The sequence below is a fragment of the Sebastes fasciatus genome, chromosome 8 (genome assembly GCF_043250625.1).
Source record: "Sebastes fasciatus isolate fSebFas1 chromosome 8, fSebFas1.pri, whole genome shotgun sequence".
NCBI classification, from domain to species: Eukaryota; Metazoa; Chordata; class Actinopteri; order Perciformes; family Sebastidae; genus Sebastes; species Sebastes fasciatus.
Window position 1 is genome coordinate 4,889,616 of NC_133802.1, and position 15,501 is coordinate 4,905,116.

At 40.7% G+C, this 15,501-nt stretch overlaps 1 protein-coding gene and 2 long non-coding RNA genes across 4 annotated transcripts; 2 read left to right on the plus strand and 1 right to left on the minus strand.

Annotated features, from left to right (window-relative positions):
• The first annotated feature begins 1,125 nt into the window (after window positions 1–1,125).
• Window positions 1,126–3,079, plus strand: LOC141772174 (uncharacterized). The gene is made up of 2 exons (XR_012594871.1): window positions 1,126–2,015; window positions 2,872–3,079. It is a non-coding gene; the product is annotated as an uncharacterized LOC141772174 (long non-coding RNA).
• On the minus strand, window positions 2,542–5,990 carry LOC141772173 (uncharacterized). Its single transcript, XR_012594870.1, has 3 exons — window positions 5,836–5,990; window positions 2,844–5,068; window positions 2,542–2,627 (listed from the first exon to the last, which is right to left on the minus strand). It is a non-coding gene; the product is annotated as an uncharacterized LOC141772173 (long non-coding RNA).
• Window positions 5,991–12,244: 6,254 nt separating this feature from the next.
• LOC141772183 (protein twist-like) lies at window positions 12,245–13,566 on the plus strand. 2 transcript variants are annotated; one of them, XM_074642886.1, is made up of 2 exons: window positions 12,245–13,033; window positions 13,429–13,566. In XM_074642886.1, the coding sequence occupies exon 1, from the start codon at window positions 12,380–12,382 to the stop codon at window positions 13,013–13,015; it is 636 nt and encodes a 211-aa protein (XP_074498987.1). In that variant the 5' UTR covers window positions 12,245–12,379; the 3' UTR covers window positions 13,016–13,033; window positions 13,429–13,566. The 2 variants fall into 2 exon arrangements, with proteins under 2 accessions (XP_074498987.1, XP_074498986.1); XM_074642885.1 differs by having other exon boundaries at window positions 12,245–13,061; window positions 13,429–13,564.
• Window positions 13,567–15,501: the final 1,935 nt, after the last annotated feature.

Sequence of the window (15,501 nt, forward strand, 5' to 3'; positions counted from 1 at the left end):
CGTGCACGCACGCGCGCGCTTAATTTCAGCGCGTGCAGACCAGATTTTACGGCGCATGTTTTGTACTCAATGCTATGATGCGAGACATGTCCTCTTTTCACCCTCCTCAAAGAGTAAAGAAGCAACGAAATGAAACTCTGGTGTTTTTTGAGAACAGCCGCTAGATGGCGCTGCAGTAGCGTCTTTTCCTCTGTCACTATGCCTTTGCATTTACTGTATTATGTTACCCAATTGCTAGCTTGCTAAATCGTTAGCCTCTGTGGCTTCTCGTCAGCGACAGTAACGTTAATATTGCCGTTGCTTAGCCGCTATTCTCACAATTTAACCACTTGAACGCCAAACATATCATGTACACGATTTTCCCATGTTGTAAACACCAGCTCACGAGTTTCATTTGAAGACACCATATGAAATATTATATTTTTAGCACGCAACTTGTGAGAACAAGATCATGATTTGTGTGCAGCGTGTAAAAAACTAACAAGCTACCTTAGCTCTGTAGATAAACTAATCCTACCACCATTTTACTACGCATAAACATCCTTCTTAAAGCTTGTTCAACAAAAGCTGAAGCTAGTTTCGACCGTTAAGTTGGTAACATTAAAAGGTTTTCACCCAACACGTAAGTTGACAAAAATGATTTAACTATAGGGCAGGTTAGCCTACTCACCAGCGGGGATAGTACCGGAAACTCACGCCATGTAAGTTAGCTTGGTGAAAACCTTTAAGTGGAGATTTCCCTACCTTACTGAGATCCTGACGAGTCATTTCGGGTTACCTGCTATCTCCTTCTGTCCAATTTCAAAGCAGCTGAAAATTCATCCGGCAAAAACATCTGTTGGAAAGCAAAATCCAGTTGTGTACTCTACCTGTTGCTGTCCTGTGCACTATTGAGGTGTCTTCTGGTCTGTGTGCTCTCCTTATGATACTCAGAACCTCAGAACGCTGCAAGACTTCTAACGTCAAGGATTCTAGAATGTTACCTATGTCATCAACACAAACACACACACACACACACACACACACACACACACACACATATATATATATAAAGAGACGTTTGTAAATCAGAGAATATTTTACGAACACTTAAAGCTTCAGTAGGCAACATTTTTTACAGCATCATTGGGCAAAAATTCCATAATAACCTTCAGCATATTGTAATTCAATTGCTCTGAGAGAAAACTAGACTTCTGCACCTCCTCTTGGCTCTGTTTTCAGGTTTAAAAAAAAAAATCTAGCCCGTGACAGAAAACTTTGACCAATCACAGGTTATTTCAGAGAGAGAGAGCGTTACTATTGTCTGAGCTCCGACTGGTGGGCGGTGCTTGGTGTTTCCTCAGCAGATCTCAACATGGCTGCCGGGTCACAAAATTTCTAATTTTACAGCTTAACATATATATTATTTTATAAAAATAATTTATTAATCATATTTACCCACTGCATCTTTGAATAGCTCTCATTTAAATCACTATGTACTAAATGTAAAATTCACTAATTGTTGAATCCAGAGTTATTTTCCTCGGCATAATGAACGTGCATCAGACCCACGGGACTGCACCGCCCTGCACGCTCATATGACATATCCGGTTCTGCCAGCTTCCTGCTAGCTGTATGTGGCTGTAATAATGGATATATTGGCTGTAATTCATTACTTTTATTATCTTATGATATACCCATGGGCTGTATGCTGTAGGCCTGTACCGTGGTGGATGTATTAACGCCTCTGTTCCCAAACCGGCTATTGGCCAGTAGTGCTAGTAGCAGGACATAATCAGAATTAATTTAGTTATAGGCTATTTACTAAAACGCAGGGCAAAAGCACAGGACCCAACCTCTTATACATCCATGGTCTGTGGTCTATAGTTCATCTATTTTGAAGGTCCTTGATATGAAAAAGTTTGAGATTGCTCTCAAAATCTGTGTGCTGGATTTTTCTAACTTCTATTTATGTCCATCGCTCAATTTATGCTCCTCTAGTAAGCAACCGGGAAAAAAGTTTAATAAATAAAGAAGTAAGTAAATAGGTATGCATATTTATAATATTTTATTGTTCAACACAGGTCATTTCAGTAGAGACATTAAAATTATGACAATAGAATAGAATTAATTTGATTTTACTTTTGTAGGCCACTGTTTAGGCGGACGTTTAACTGGCGTCGCTTTCAGTCCAAAATGGCGGAAGCGTAGTTTTGCTGCTGAGACAAAGTGTTCTCTGGATTTTATTTCAATACTTCAAGACCACAACTGCAGGGATAGCATTAAATTATATATATATATATATTTAAATTAATTATATATATATATATATATATATATATATGGATTAGGTGGTCTTGACTACAACACTGGGTTGAGGGATTTCTTTTATCTTTGTTTTTTTTTTATATATACCAATAATGAACAGACATATTAAACGTATACACGAAAAGGAGAAAACCAGTAATTGCTTATGTGTGATGGGCCCACAAATGCAAATCAAAGTCTACTTTTAGCACAGTCCAAAAAAGTTGCTACGTATATGTTCTTGAATTTGTCAGAGTTACAGTAAAAAGTAAACAAATATGACTGCTGCAAATACACACCGACTTTCCACTCCTCTGGACATCCTCCACTCTGCTTCCAGCCTGCAGGGGGAGACAGAGGCAATACACTCACATATTACACTCTACTTCATCAAATACTCAGAAACACTAAGAACAGTGACATTATGTGCTTCATTTTCAGAAAAACTACATTATAGCCCAAGGAGTAAAACCAATCTGACACATAATCTACTTTGAATTATTATATACGAATTAAAAAGGCTGAATGAAAATGACTGAATCATAGGAATAATTTACCTGATGTACTCCTCCTTGTTCTCCTCAGTGTCCTGGATGTCTCCTCCTCCTGGTTTCAGCTCATGGGTGGAGATTTCCCCCAGGATCTCTTTGTCAACAGAGAATAACATCTCCAACCCACAGTCCCCGATGTTGTTATCCCTGAAGAGTTACACATACAATTACAGCACAACTGCTACAACACTGTGCATCATCCATTCATACAACATCCTACAATAAAAATGATTATAACAGTGTAGGTTTCTTTAATATATCATAAAAAACATAAAACATACAGCACATTAAGCATATTTAATGCCAAAGTATCACAGCAATTTCCTCTGTGAATCAAGCAAAAATAAATAAATACATTAAATAATGATACTTCAGTGAGGCTGTCTTGCTATTATTATTATTATTATTAGTCGTAGTAGTAGTAGTAGAATAATAATAATAATAATAATAATAATAATTATTATTATTATTATTATTATTATTATTATTATTATTAATAATAATAATAATAATAATAATAATAATATTACAGTTAATATTACTATTATAAAGGACCATAGGAGTAAAAGACTTTATGAAAAATGTAGTTAACTGACCTGTCCCAAAACTGGGCGGTTTTGGTACTCTTATTTTAGGGAAGTATGTTTTGACTCGTACAATTAATGTTGTAGATATCTTGAAATACAATTTCTACTAGTAAGTTATTGTGGATATCTTCAATTTCTAGTTTTTAAATCATATTTGCTTCAATTCACTCCACTATATAAACAAGTCAGTTAAAGCAGCAGCGGGTAGGCTGCTGCTTTAACGGACTTGTTTATATAGTGGATCATCTTTATTTGTGTGTCTGTGTAAATGCCTGCCACAGTGTAAACCCATGAATTTTCAAACATGTGTGTGTGCCATGTGTGTGTGTGTATATATAAGCTCCACATGTGATAACATTCTCCCATTTCTCTTGGTGGAAATATTTATGCTAAAACCTCATTTGAGCATGCAGTTCAAACAGACGGGGTCCGGTGTTCTTTCCCCTTTTTCCAAACGCAGTCAGCCTCCGGGGGGGCCTTCCCAGACAAGACGAAGCATTGTGAGCGTTGCCCAACCCCTCCCCCCTCTTCCCTGCCCCAATATATGTGTGTTTATATCAAGACCTGATATCCATTTTCCATCACTAACTCCTGTAGCTCGGAGGTATTTATTTTTAGCAAGCAAGGCACAGTTTCAAGGGAGCTGTGATATGTAAATAGTTGTGATCCATCACAGGTGTCCCATCGCCCACAGAGAGGACGCACGGTCTGATGATGGTTAAACAGAAGAAGATGAAAAGAAATCAATGAATATTTATGGGCACAAATTTACACAACTTCTAAAATCATTGCATGAGAGCAGGATTGTTACTCGGGCTTTGTGATGTAAATATTTCTAGTCATTCAACAGCAGACTGATTGTGTTTATATTAATTTGATCATTGTGTGACCACATGCCTTGTCATATAAAGTTTGAGCAACTGTTACTCACATATTATCTTCAAGTTTTTCTAAATTGTTTAAGCCGCTAATATGGTAGATCCAATGTTTTTAGTTTATTCCGCCACCCTGTGGTACCCTGTGTAGTTCTTGGACACAAATAAAGTTATGTCTACATTCAGTATTCTCACCAAAACGCGTGTATCCTTGAGGCCTACCTACAGTATGTGTTGAATGCATTTTCCTCCTCGTAAAAGACCTGCTCAGCCGCATTTTAAAAGGACCAGTGTGTAACAATTAGGAGGCTCTATTGGCAGAAATGGAATATAATATTCATAAGTATGTTTTTTTTGTGTATAATCACCTGATAATAAGAATCATTGTGTTTTCGTTAGCTTAGAATGAGCCGTTTATATCTACATAGGGAGCTCATCCCCTCCATTGAGTCCGCCAAGTTGCACAGCCATGTTAGTAGCCCAGAATGGACAAACCAAACACTGTTAACGTCGATAACGTTACTCGCTCCTGACGCCGCCGCTCTCTCTCTCTCTTGCTTCTTCACTCACTTCCCGCGTACACACACACTCTACGCACTGACTCTGCTCCAGATTACCGACGCTATTCTTACAACAACTGGCTCTAGAAAGGGCCATCCGTGTTTTCAAGTCGTCCACTGTAGTTCTCCAAGACGCTTGGCACACGGGAGAGCCTTCAGTTGGTTGCAGTCTCCTCACCTCACCGTTAGATACCACCAGATCCTACACACTGGACATTTAAAGTACATAAAATCCTGCATTCTTTACATCCATATTTACAATCAGCTAGCGGCCTTACTCCTGGCCTTTGCTGGTGCATTGATACATTTCTTGGCACAACTGCTGGCAACTCTTTGGAAGCAATGGGCAGCCCCAGCGCCACACTCATTAGTTGCAGTTAATACCAGTACCGTGGTCACTCAGGAGGACTGTGTTTCTAATACCTAGGGTGAGAGGAAACCCTATCGAGAATACTTCTCGATACATATACGTTACTCTGCCACATAGCGCTGTCTATGCCAACCTTAGAAAGGTAGAGATTAAATTCAGTTGCTCTTTTCTTTGCTGTGCAAGCTATGCAAGGCTAGGGCAACAGATGTTATACATCCAGCAATGTTAACCACTGAACCATGGCGCCAAGAAGGACAACATGAGGAAAATTTCTAGCAGCTGGTATCTTCATGAACAGAGGATGTGATAAAGAGCACACTGTTCATACTCTGGAACTGAATAACTGGATGATCATCTTAACTGCTACCATGTCCTGACAAAGCTTCAGTTAGTTATTGCTCATTTCATAAGTTTTACAATATCTAAACATTAAAGGGATAGTAAATTTAGAATATTTTGACACTGAACTGAACTGAAAGTGAAACATAAGTTTCACTTTCAGTTCAGATCCTCGTCAGAAAGGGCTGTCTGATGGCAAGATAAAGCGTTGAAAATATTCTAAATATAGCGTACACTTAAACGGATAGTTTTTTTAGGTGAGCCTACCTTTTAGATGGCTAAAATGCTTTTTGTTATGCCGTCCCCGTCCACAGCACTGAATTGCTTTGCTTTGGTGTAGGTGCTCCTGTCTTACCCCTTTCACACCGAGGACTCAACCAGGGTTGAACCAGGGTTGATTGTGTAACTTTTCGATGCATGCTGTAGAGCAGGGGTGCCCAATACGTTGATCGCGATCTACCGGTCGATCGCAAAGGTAGTGTGGGTAGATCGCATGGCATTAAAAAAATAGACGTCAGCCTATCATCCATCCTCACTATGAAATTTGTCACTTGATTGACATACAGGGCAGCCAGTCTGACATCTGATCTTTTCTGACACATGGGTCACCACGCATGCGCATACAAGCGCGCCAAGTGCGGCAAAACTCTAGCAAGCTACCGAGTTGCCTAGTTAGCCTCCAATTTATTTCTTCTAAACTTAAGAAAGGGTATAAAAATGAGTGGGGGAGCTGGACCAAGTAAGAAGCCAAAAACCTACCACTTCCATATGGAATGGGAGGAGGACTTTTTTTTCACAATGTCATATTCGAAGTGCGTTTGCCTCATCTGCCAGTCTACCATTGCTATTCCGAAGAAGGGAAATGTGGAGCGGCATTTTCGGACTGTTCACAAAAACTACAACACTGACTTCCCTCCGAAAAGCGAGCTGAGAAAGAGAAAGGTGAAGGAACTAAAATCCCAGTTGTCCGGACAGCAGTCATTTTTCTCACAGCTGACCACAAAAGCGAAGGCAGCCACCGAAGCATCATTCCGGGTGAGTCACTTCATCGTTAAGCACAAGAAGTCCTTCCAAGACGGAGAGATGGTAAAAGAGGCATTCGTTGCAGCAGCTGACTCGTTGTTCCGAGACTTTAAAAACAAACCAGAAATATTATCTTCAATCAAAGCTCTCCAGCTATCAAGAAGTACAGTTACACGGCGCAGTGAAGCCATGGCCGAGGATTTGACCCAGCAACTTTGGAAGGATATCGCGGACTGCGAGTGTTTCTCACTGCAATTGGACGAGTCTACAGACGTGAGTGACACAGCCCAGTTGTGCATTTTTATTCGGATGGTGTTTCCCGATATGACTGCAAAAGAGGAGCTGTTAACAGTACTGCCCATGAAAGAACACACGCGAGGAGAGGACATTTTTCAGTCTTTCAAAAACTTTATCGAGAAAACCCAGCTCCCAGTGTGGAAATTGGTGTCCATCACCACGGACGGAGCGCCCGCGATGGTTGGCTGCTCAAATGGATTTATTGCCAAGTGCAGGGAGGACGATGCTTTCCCAGACTTCCTCAATTACCACTGCATAATATATAAGCGTTATGCGCAAAAATGCTCAACATGAAAGAGATAATGGATGTGGCAACAAAGATCGCCTGTTCTATTCGTGCCAGATCGCTTCAAAGACGGCTATTCCGTGCGCATCTGGAGAAGGCTGACTGCGACCACTCTGAGTTGTTGCTACACACTGACGTGAGATGGCTTAGTCGAGGGAAATTCCTGCAAAGATTTCGAGAGCTCTGTCCGGAGATTAAGGAGTTTTTCCGTGTAGCTAAACATGCAGAATACAACTAACTAAATGACGATCAGTGGCTGCTAGACTTAGCATTTTTAACCGATCTGACCAACATGTTAAATGACCTTAATGTAGAGCTGCAAGGAAAAGACAAAATCATAATCAATATGATCAGCTCAGTTAATGCTTTCAAACGGAAAATGCAACATCTGTCCTCAAAGATGCAGCGCCATGATTTGGCAAACTTCCAGAACCTCGCGTCAGAGCTGGAGACGCAAGGCAAAGCGGGTGTGCAACTTGACAGTACACGCTACACAGAGCAGATTGAGAACTGTCTGTCAGAGTTTGACAGACGCTTTCAAGATTTTGTTTTACTGGAGCCAGTCGCTACATTCATGTGCTACCCTTTTCGGGAAGATGCTGAGGTTGATTCACTCGCATCAAAAATTGCAACACTGTTTCACCTGAACTCATCTGGAGTGGAGGATGAGATTTTGACACTACAAGCTGACATTCAGCTTAAATCCAGGGCTCATGGACAGTTCTGGAACTTACTCACAGAGGAAAAGTACCCCAACATGAGGAAATGTGCTACCTCCTTGACTGCATTATTCGGCTCCACTTATTTATGCGAGTCAGCCTTTTCCCACATGAAGATTATTAAGTCCAAATACCGTTCCACCTTGACTGATGATCATTTGGAAGTGTGCTTGAGGCTGGCTATCAGCAGCTACTGTCCGGACTATGCATCCCTAGCTGATTCCATTCAGTGCAAGTCATCAGAGTAAGGTAATGACAAAAAATTTACAGAGTTATATTGTACAATATGGGTTCATGCAGTTATGCAAGGTACACCAACATATATTGTACATATAAAGAATACTCAATATATTTATAAATAAATATATGTTTTGCATTTTTATAGTAGGTAGATCATTTTGACTTGGTCATTTTATAAGTAGCTCGCATGCTGAAAAAGTGTGGGCACCCCTGGTCTACAGCATGCATCGAAAAGAAAAAAACACACTGCGCAGCTCTTAGCTACAAACAGGCTAGACTCAAACACATTACACCTTCATACATGTTAGCTAAAAGTCAAACTTAACCACGGTAAAATCATTAAACACTGGCCTCATGACTTTATAAAATCGTAACTAATAGTATGCAACAACAGTTAGCATAAATGTCATACATTAAAAGACAGCACACACACACACACACTATCTCCAAGACGAGCGGTGCGGCTAATCTGAACGTTTGTATTCACTACTATTGTACGGTAACATTTAGTTCTAAACTAAAAAAAATGACAGTTAAACAAGAAATATGAGCTTACCTATTTCAACAGAATAAAGTTTTCAGACACCACGTTGTAATATCCCCAGGTCTGGATCTTATGTTCCTTCTCTTACAGAGAGCTAGCTTCTCGTCTTCTCCCTCTACAGCATGCAACGAAAAGAAAACACATCGCGCAGCCAAGCTGCCACCTAGAGGTCATTACCACCAAGCGTTTGACAACTGCTGCAAAATGTTGAAAACAAATGACTCAAGCAAAACAAAGTGGCTTAGCCTGGTCTATCTGTGTCTGATTAGGCAGTGAAATAGAAAACTCATAAATCAATTCAACACTTTTCTTCCAAACTTAAATTCAAGTGAGCTTGTAAAATTAAACTACATGTCACATTATGATAATTATGATTATGATGATAATGTTGATGAAGATTTTGGGTGGGTTACACGCACATCTGTTTTTAAAGTGTGTTTGCACAAGTTCTATTTGTAACTTTACCTTTTTAACGTTTTATCTTTCCAAATAAACCAGCAAAAAGATCCATCTGTCACCTGTTCCATCTGTTATAAAGTACCAAACCCAGTCCCAGTTCATTACATTATCAAGCAAATAGCAAACTAAATTAAATATAAACTAATTTTATTACATTTGGACAAGCTCTGACATTATCCAACAGTTGCCACATGCCCTGCTGAAAAACTTTAGTAGGTCTACTATATGAAGCAAATCTTTCTTCTTTTCAGTCTTCAGAAGTGTCTAATCCTTTTGTAAATGTTGCCTATATTATCATATTAAATAGCACAATGTAGTCTAATATATGATAAATGGGTACTGTGTAGATAGACAGAGGAAAAAAGGTTCATGAGTGCTGATTGATAGATGTTGTAAACCTGTATGTTGTCTGAATGTTTTTGCATACATTACAGCTCCATACATAGTTAAACATTTTATAAAGCTAAAAATGCTGTGTGTACTATATTTCACACTGTATCCCAAAAACATGCATCATTCTGTGACATTTTACGTTTTTGCACACATTGATGATGCCACTAACATCCCCTCTCTCTGTAACATCCTCCAGACCTATAACCTCCAGTGTGTTATAGTCATATCAGGACACTGTGTTGAGGCTTGTTCCATTTGATTTGCACAAGTATAGAAGAAGGAGATGATGAAGAAGAAGATAAGACCGGATCATGGGAGCCTAAAATGGGGCTCATGAGGACATGGAGCTGTACATATTACACACACAACTATTGTTGTGGCAACAAAAACATACACGGTCGTGGTGAGCAGTGGTGTGTGCACAAGAGAAATGGTATCATCTGTGGTCAGACAATAGAGGTTTCTCTTCTTGTTGTGTATTGAGCCATCTTTGAGATGACTCAGCGGAGAGACTTTCCAGTTCTGTGTCCTAACCGTGCCTGTACAAAACCATTTGGACTCAAGTGTTTTCAGTACAAAACAATAGACTCTTCTCTTTTCGGTTTTTGGCTGTGGGCCATGCTGGAGGCTCACCCAGATTTCAGGAGAGCAAAGTCCACATTGGACCTGGACAGAGGCTTGTTCTAGATGTAGCTCATTGGATGAAAGTAACAAATTGTCCCACAGGCCTCCCCTCCGATCCACACAGCTAATTCTTTCCTTAATGCTGTGATTAGACATCAGGGCTGCAGTGCTGACTGGATGCCAGCTCTTTCCTCCCTCCAGGTTTGTGCTGAGAAACAACAGCCAAGTGACTGGCAGTGAAATAAAACCCACTGTCTCTTCCTCTCTTAATAAGAGGTGAAATATATTAAGCATTATTTTTAAAATATTTATATTAGGGCTGTCAATCGATTAAAATATTTAATCGTGATTAATCGCATGATTATCAATAGTTAATCACGATTAATTGCAAATGAATCTCACATTTTTTATCTGTTTAAAAATGTACCTTAAAGGGAGATTTGTCAAGTATTTCATACTCTTATCAACATGGGAGAGGGAAAATATGCTGCTTTATGCAAATATATGTATTATATTTATTACTGGAAATCAAGTAACAACACAAAACAATGACAGATATTGTCCAGAATCCCTCACAGGTACTGCATTTAGCATAAAAAATATGCTCAAATCATAACATGGCAAACTGCAGCCCAACAGGCAACAACAGCTGTCAGTGTGTCAGTGTGCTGACTTGACTATGACTTGCCCCAAACTGCATGTGATTATCATAAAGTGGGCATGTTTGTAAAGGGGAGACTTGTGGGTACCCATAGAATTCATTTTCATTCACATATCTGGAGGTCAGAGGTCAAGGGACCCCTTTGAAAATGGCCATGCCAGTTTTTCCTCACCAAGATCTAGCACAAGGTTGGAGCATTATTTAGCCTCCTTCGCGACAAGATAGTATGACATGGTTTGGTTTTTTAGTTTCATATGATGCCAGTATCTTCACTCTAGCTTCAAAAGCCCACTACAACCTAAGCGTTAAAAGAAATTAGTGGCGTCAAAACCAATTTGCGTTAACGCGTTATTATCGTGTTAACTTTGACAGCTCTAATTTATATAATTTATTAAATAGATGGTTATTTGCCTCATGATGACGTCTGATTGGAGGCCATAGTTTATTTAATGGTAAAAGAAATGTGGTATTGATTTTTATTTACATTTATAAAAGTATTGTATACAGTCATTTCTATTCCTCCGTAATGTCTAATGATGGCAGACCTGCCACTACTGCAACAATGTCTTTTTTTTCAAACTACAGAAACAGAAAATGAACAATGAAAGAATTATTACCTAACCATTACTCCATCTGCCTGGAATGTTATGTGTTAAAGAGTCATCACATTTCACTATTTATGAAGCAGAAGACAGAAGTACTATGTGGCTTTCAAACCAGAAACAACAACATTTCTGGAGCTTTCTTTTACAGTTTTTGTTTCTTTCCTCTGAACTATATTGGAAATGATGGTGCTGAGTTGTGGAGAGTGGAAGCAGGGGGGACAGAGAGCCAGGCAGCGAGAGGGGGGGATGGTAGCGACTTGCTTCGGAGGAAATCTGGAACCTATAAACTTGGGCAACTTCTATGACAAGAAGCAAACGTCACAACGGTTCACTTTGGTTGGCTGTACGGCACACCTTTGTCTCCGCCTCGTCTCTTTGATCGAACCAATCGCTTCGGATTCATTCTTCCTGTTGTCTTAAGCAAAGCCGTCCAAAAAAAGTCCTCCGGACCAATCAGTGGGTAGGATGGGTGGGCAGCTTGAAGTTTCATGGTTCCCTCCCTTTAAAAAGTCAGATTCAGGTTGCTGTTGTCTCACATGCAGCTACAGGAGCAGGACATGAGAACAGTCTGGTTCGCTGATGCAGCTTACACTCACAGAGACTGCGAAGAGATCGCTGGCAGGTTTCCACATGTGTGGAAGAAGAAGAAGCACTGTGGCGATCCAAAGTGCTGATTACTCACCCATTTTGGCTTGGCGCGTTCGGATGTGACAAAGTAGAAAGCTGATAACTGTTGCAGGAGAAGAACAACATAGCAGAAGGCCGGAGAAACACACAACGTAACAGAGGGAGTTCCTGAAGACGAAACAGAACGGGAGAGGAAAACTGTGTGAGAGACGCAGAGGGGGAGCGGAGAGGTATTTCGAAGGAGAGAGAAGCGCTGGAGATATTCAGAGAAGGAGTGAAGGATAGAGAGTCACATCAAGGAGAGAGAAGACAGGAGAAAAAACGTGGCCAAGCATGAGAGAGGAGGAGCAGTCTAATGATGACCACCCTGAGGGAGGGGTGGTTTCCAGCGAGGAGAACATGGGAAGACCACCTTCTAACGCCTGTCCTGTTGTCGTAGCGACACCGGGGGTCACCGGGCGTAAACGGCAGACGGAGGATCACGTTACGACGGTTACTCCGACTACATCGGCACACGATGGCAAGGTGAAGCCAGTGGAGGACATACAGATCTACACCCTGACTGAACCCAAAAGACTCAAGAGGAGCCCTCAACATCGGCCGCCTTCCTCAGGCCCGTCCCTTTCTCCCGGCTCCGGTCCCAGTCCTGGAGATCTCGAATCCCTCGAGGACCCGCACGGCCAGCGGGTGATCGCCAACATCCGGGAGCGCCAGCGGACGCAATCTCTGAACGACGCCTTCTCCTCGTTGCGTAAGATAATCCCAACGCTCCCCTCTGACAAACTGAGCAAGATCCAGACCCTTAAATTGGCGTCACGCTACATTGACTTTCTGTACCAGGTTCTGGAGAATGACGAGATGGACGCTAAGCTGGCTGGATGTAACTACCTGGCCCACGAGAGACTGAGCTACGCCTTCTCTGTGTGGAGGATGGAGGGGGCCTGGTCGACCATGTCTGCTGGTCACTAGCCCGGCCTGAAAGTCAAGGTTCGTCTTTTGACTGTTGCCCTATAAGGTATGACGAATTCCACATGACGGGGAAATATTCTTACTTGACACAGAGGTGCTGAGGAGACGTCTGAACTGTTTCTGCTCACCAGCGGACTTTTTAACACCTCTACTTAGATCATCGCTTTGCCTCAATGATGATCATGAGCATTTGGACAGAGCTGATTTTTAAGCCACTATCCCTACATAAAGTTTTCATTGCTGTCAAGCTACATATCAGATTGATTGTTATTGTTATTTGCTTGCCAAAAGCAGCTGTTACTGATCAAGTGTGTCAATGCTAGTGTTCAAGAAAAGAATCATAACAGGGACATTGTGCTCAGTTTAAGATTGCTATTTTTTTTTTTTACGACATTTGTACTCTGTTTACATAGATCACATTGGAGGACAGGACAGGTAACAGATAAAAACATCTGGAACATCATTCAACATTCATTCAATTCAACAACCTGATGGTCAAGGATGACTAGTTCTTAAATGTTGCCTCCACATGACAGCATCGACTTTCTTGAAGCTTGACCTCTGGTTTCATCCTCATCATCACCCTTGAATTTATCACCATAACTGCCATCAGTATCATCATCATCATTACTATCGTCATCGTCATTAGGTATGCATACTTTGAGCCATATTTGAACTTCATATTTTTATTGAACTATTTCTGCCTTGGACTATAAACTTTTGTATAATATTTAAAAGAGCAAGAAGTAGAGAATGCAGAGGAGGGATTCGAGTAAAGTCAGAACTGGGATGCTTCAAGAGAGATTGGACATTTGACTTTTCCGTACCCTTTCAACTCCTTTTCCTCTGAGACTGACATGTCATGAATCCCTGACCACCTCTGAACACAAGCGACGGTGGAAAAAGTAGCCGCGGGGCAGCCGTCGTCCTGACTTGAGTTTCTCCTCTTTATACCAAAAACCAAGCCCCTTTGTTTCTTCTTGTGCCAAAAAAAACCTCTCCTCTTGAAATTCTTTCCTCTCATTCTGGCCCAAATTTGCTTGCGTTGCACGAAGCCGTGATGCAGCTACGGCGAGCTGACGAGGAGGCGTAATGAAAACAAACGGTCTCGAAAAGCCATGAATCACGTGTGTCACCATCAAAGGGGAGGCTGATGTGGCGCTCCGCTGGGCTCCCATAAACCACTGGAAGTGATGGAGGAGGTGAGAGCTGATTTATATACACACACACACACACACACACACACACATGTGCATGCATGCATAGGTGTAGCCGTACGCACGCACCCATGCACAAAAACACACACCTCTCCAATGTCTTTAGTTTGAAAAAGAACCATTTTCTTTAAATGTCAAGATCCATAATTGCCAAATTATATGCATGCAAAAAAGCAACAAAAAGTCAGTTTTGTATTATCACACCACTGATTTTTGTACGGATTTTAGAAACGAATACCAAGCAAATGAACATCACATGCAAAGTTTAGCTTTCATTACATATAACCAACCAAACTCCAAAGAGATGGGAGTTGACATGCTGTTTGTATTCGATACATATCCATGACAAACCACTTCTTCCTTCATTGCCAATATGCATGAAGCCAGTAACCTATCATTAGAATGTCCCAGGGAAGTAGCTAATGTTTCCAGCTCCCATGTAGACTAATGAAGTCTTTTACTGAGCCCCACAGTCAGCACAGTGTGGTCTCAGAGGACTAACCTTCACTGACATGTTAGAAGACACTTGACATTTAAAAGAATTCAGTTTTGGGCCAAAAGAGAAAAGCAGCGCCTGTGCATTTTGTAAATAAAATGAGAGTGACTGGCTTTAAGAATCACGGAGATGAATTAATAGCATTCGTCTAATTACTGAGACCGTATGACAACTACTTAATGGTATCAGAACTTCTTCTTTTTCTACGGTGAACTTTGTATTATCACTAGGGCTGTCAATCAATTAAAATATTTAATCACAATTAATAGCATGATTGTCCATAGTTAATCGCCATTAATCGCAAATTAATCCACATTTTTTATCTGTTTAAAATGTACCTTACAGGAAGATTTGTCAAGTATTTAATACTCTTATCAACATGTGAGTGGACAAATATGCTTGCTTTATGCAAATTTATGTATATATTTATTATTGGAAATCAATTAATAACACAAAACAATGACAGATATTGTCCAGAAACCCTCACAGGTACTGTATTTAGCATAAAAAATATGTTCAAATCATAACATGGCAAACTGCAGCCCAACAGGCAACAACAGCTGTCAGTGTGTCAGTGTGCTGACTTGACTATGACTTGCCCCAAAACTGCATGTGATTATCATAAAGTGGGCATGTCTGTAAAGGGGAGACTCGTGGGTACCCATAGAACCCATTTTCATTCACATATCTTGAGGTCAGAGGTCAAGGGACCCCTTTTTTCAAATGGCCATGCCAGATATTCCTCGCCAAACTTTTGTGTAAGTTTGTTATTT

Excerpts from the sequence above, each read along its gene's own strand:
- LOC141772183 (XM_074642886.1), top strand. The coding sequence starts at position 12,380 with ATGAGAGAGGAGGAGCAGTCTAATGATGACCACCCTGAGGGAGGGGTG.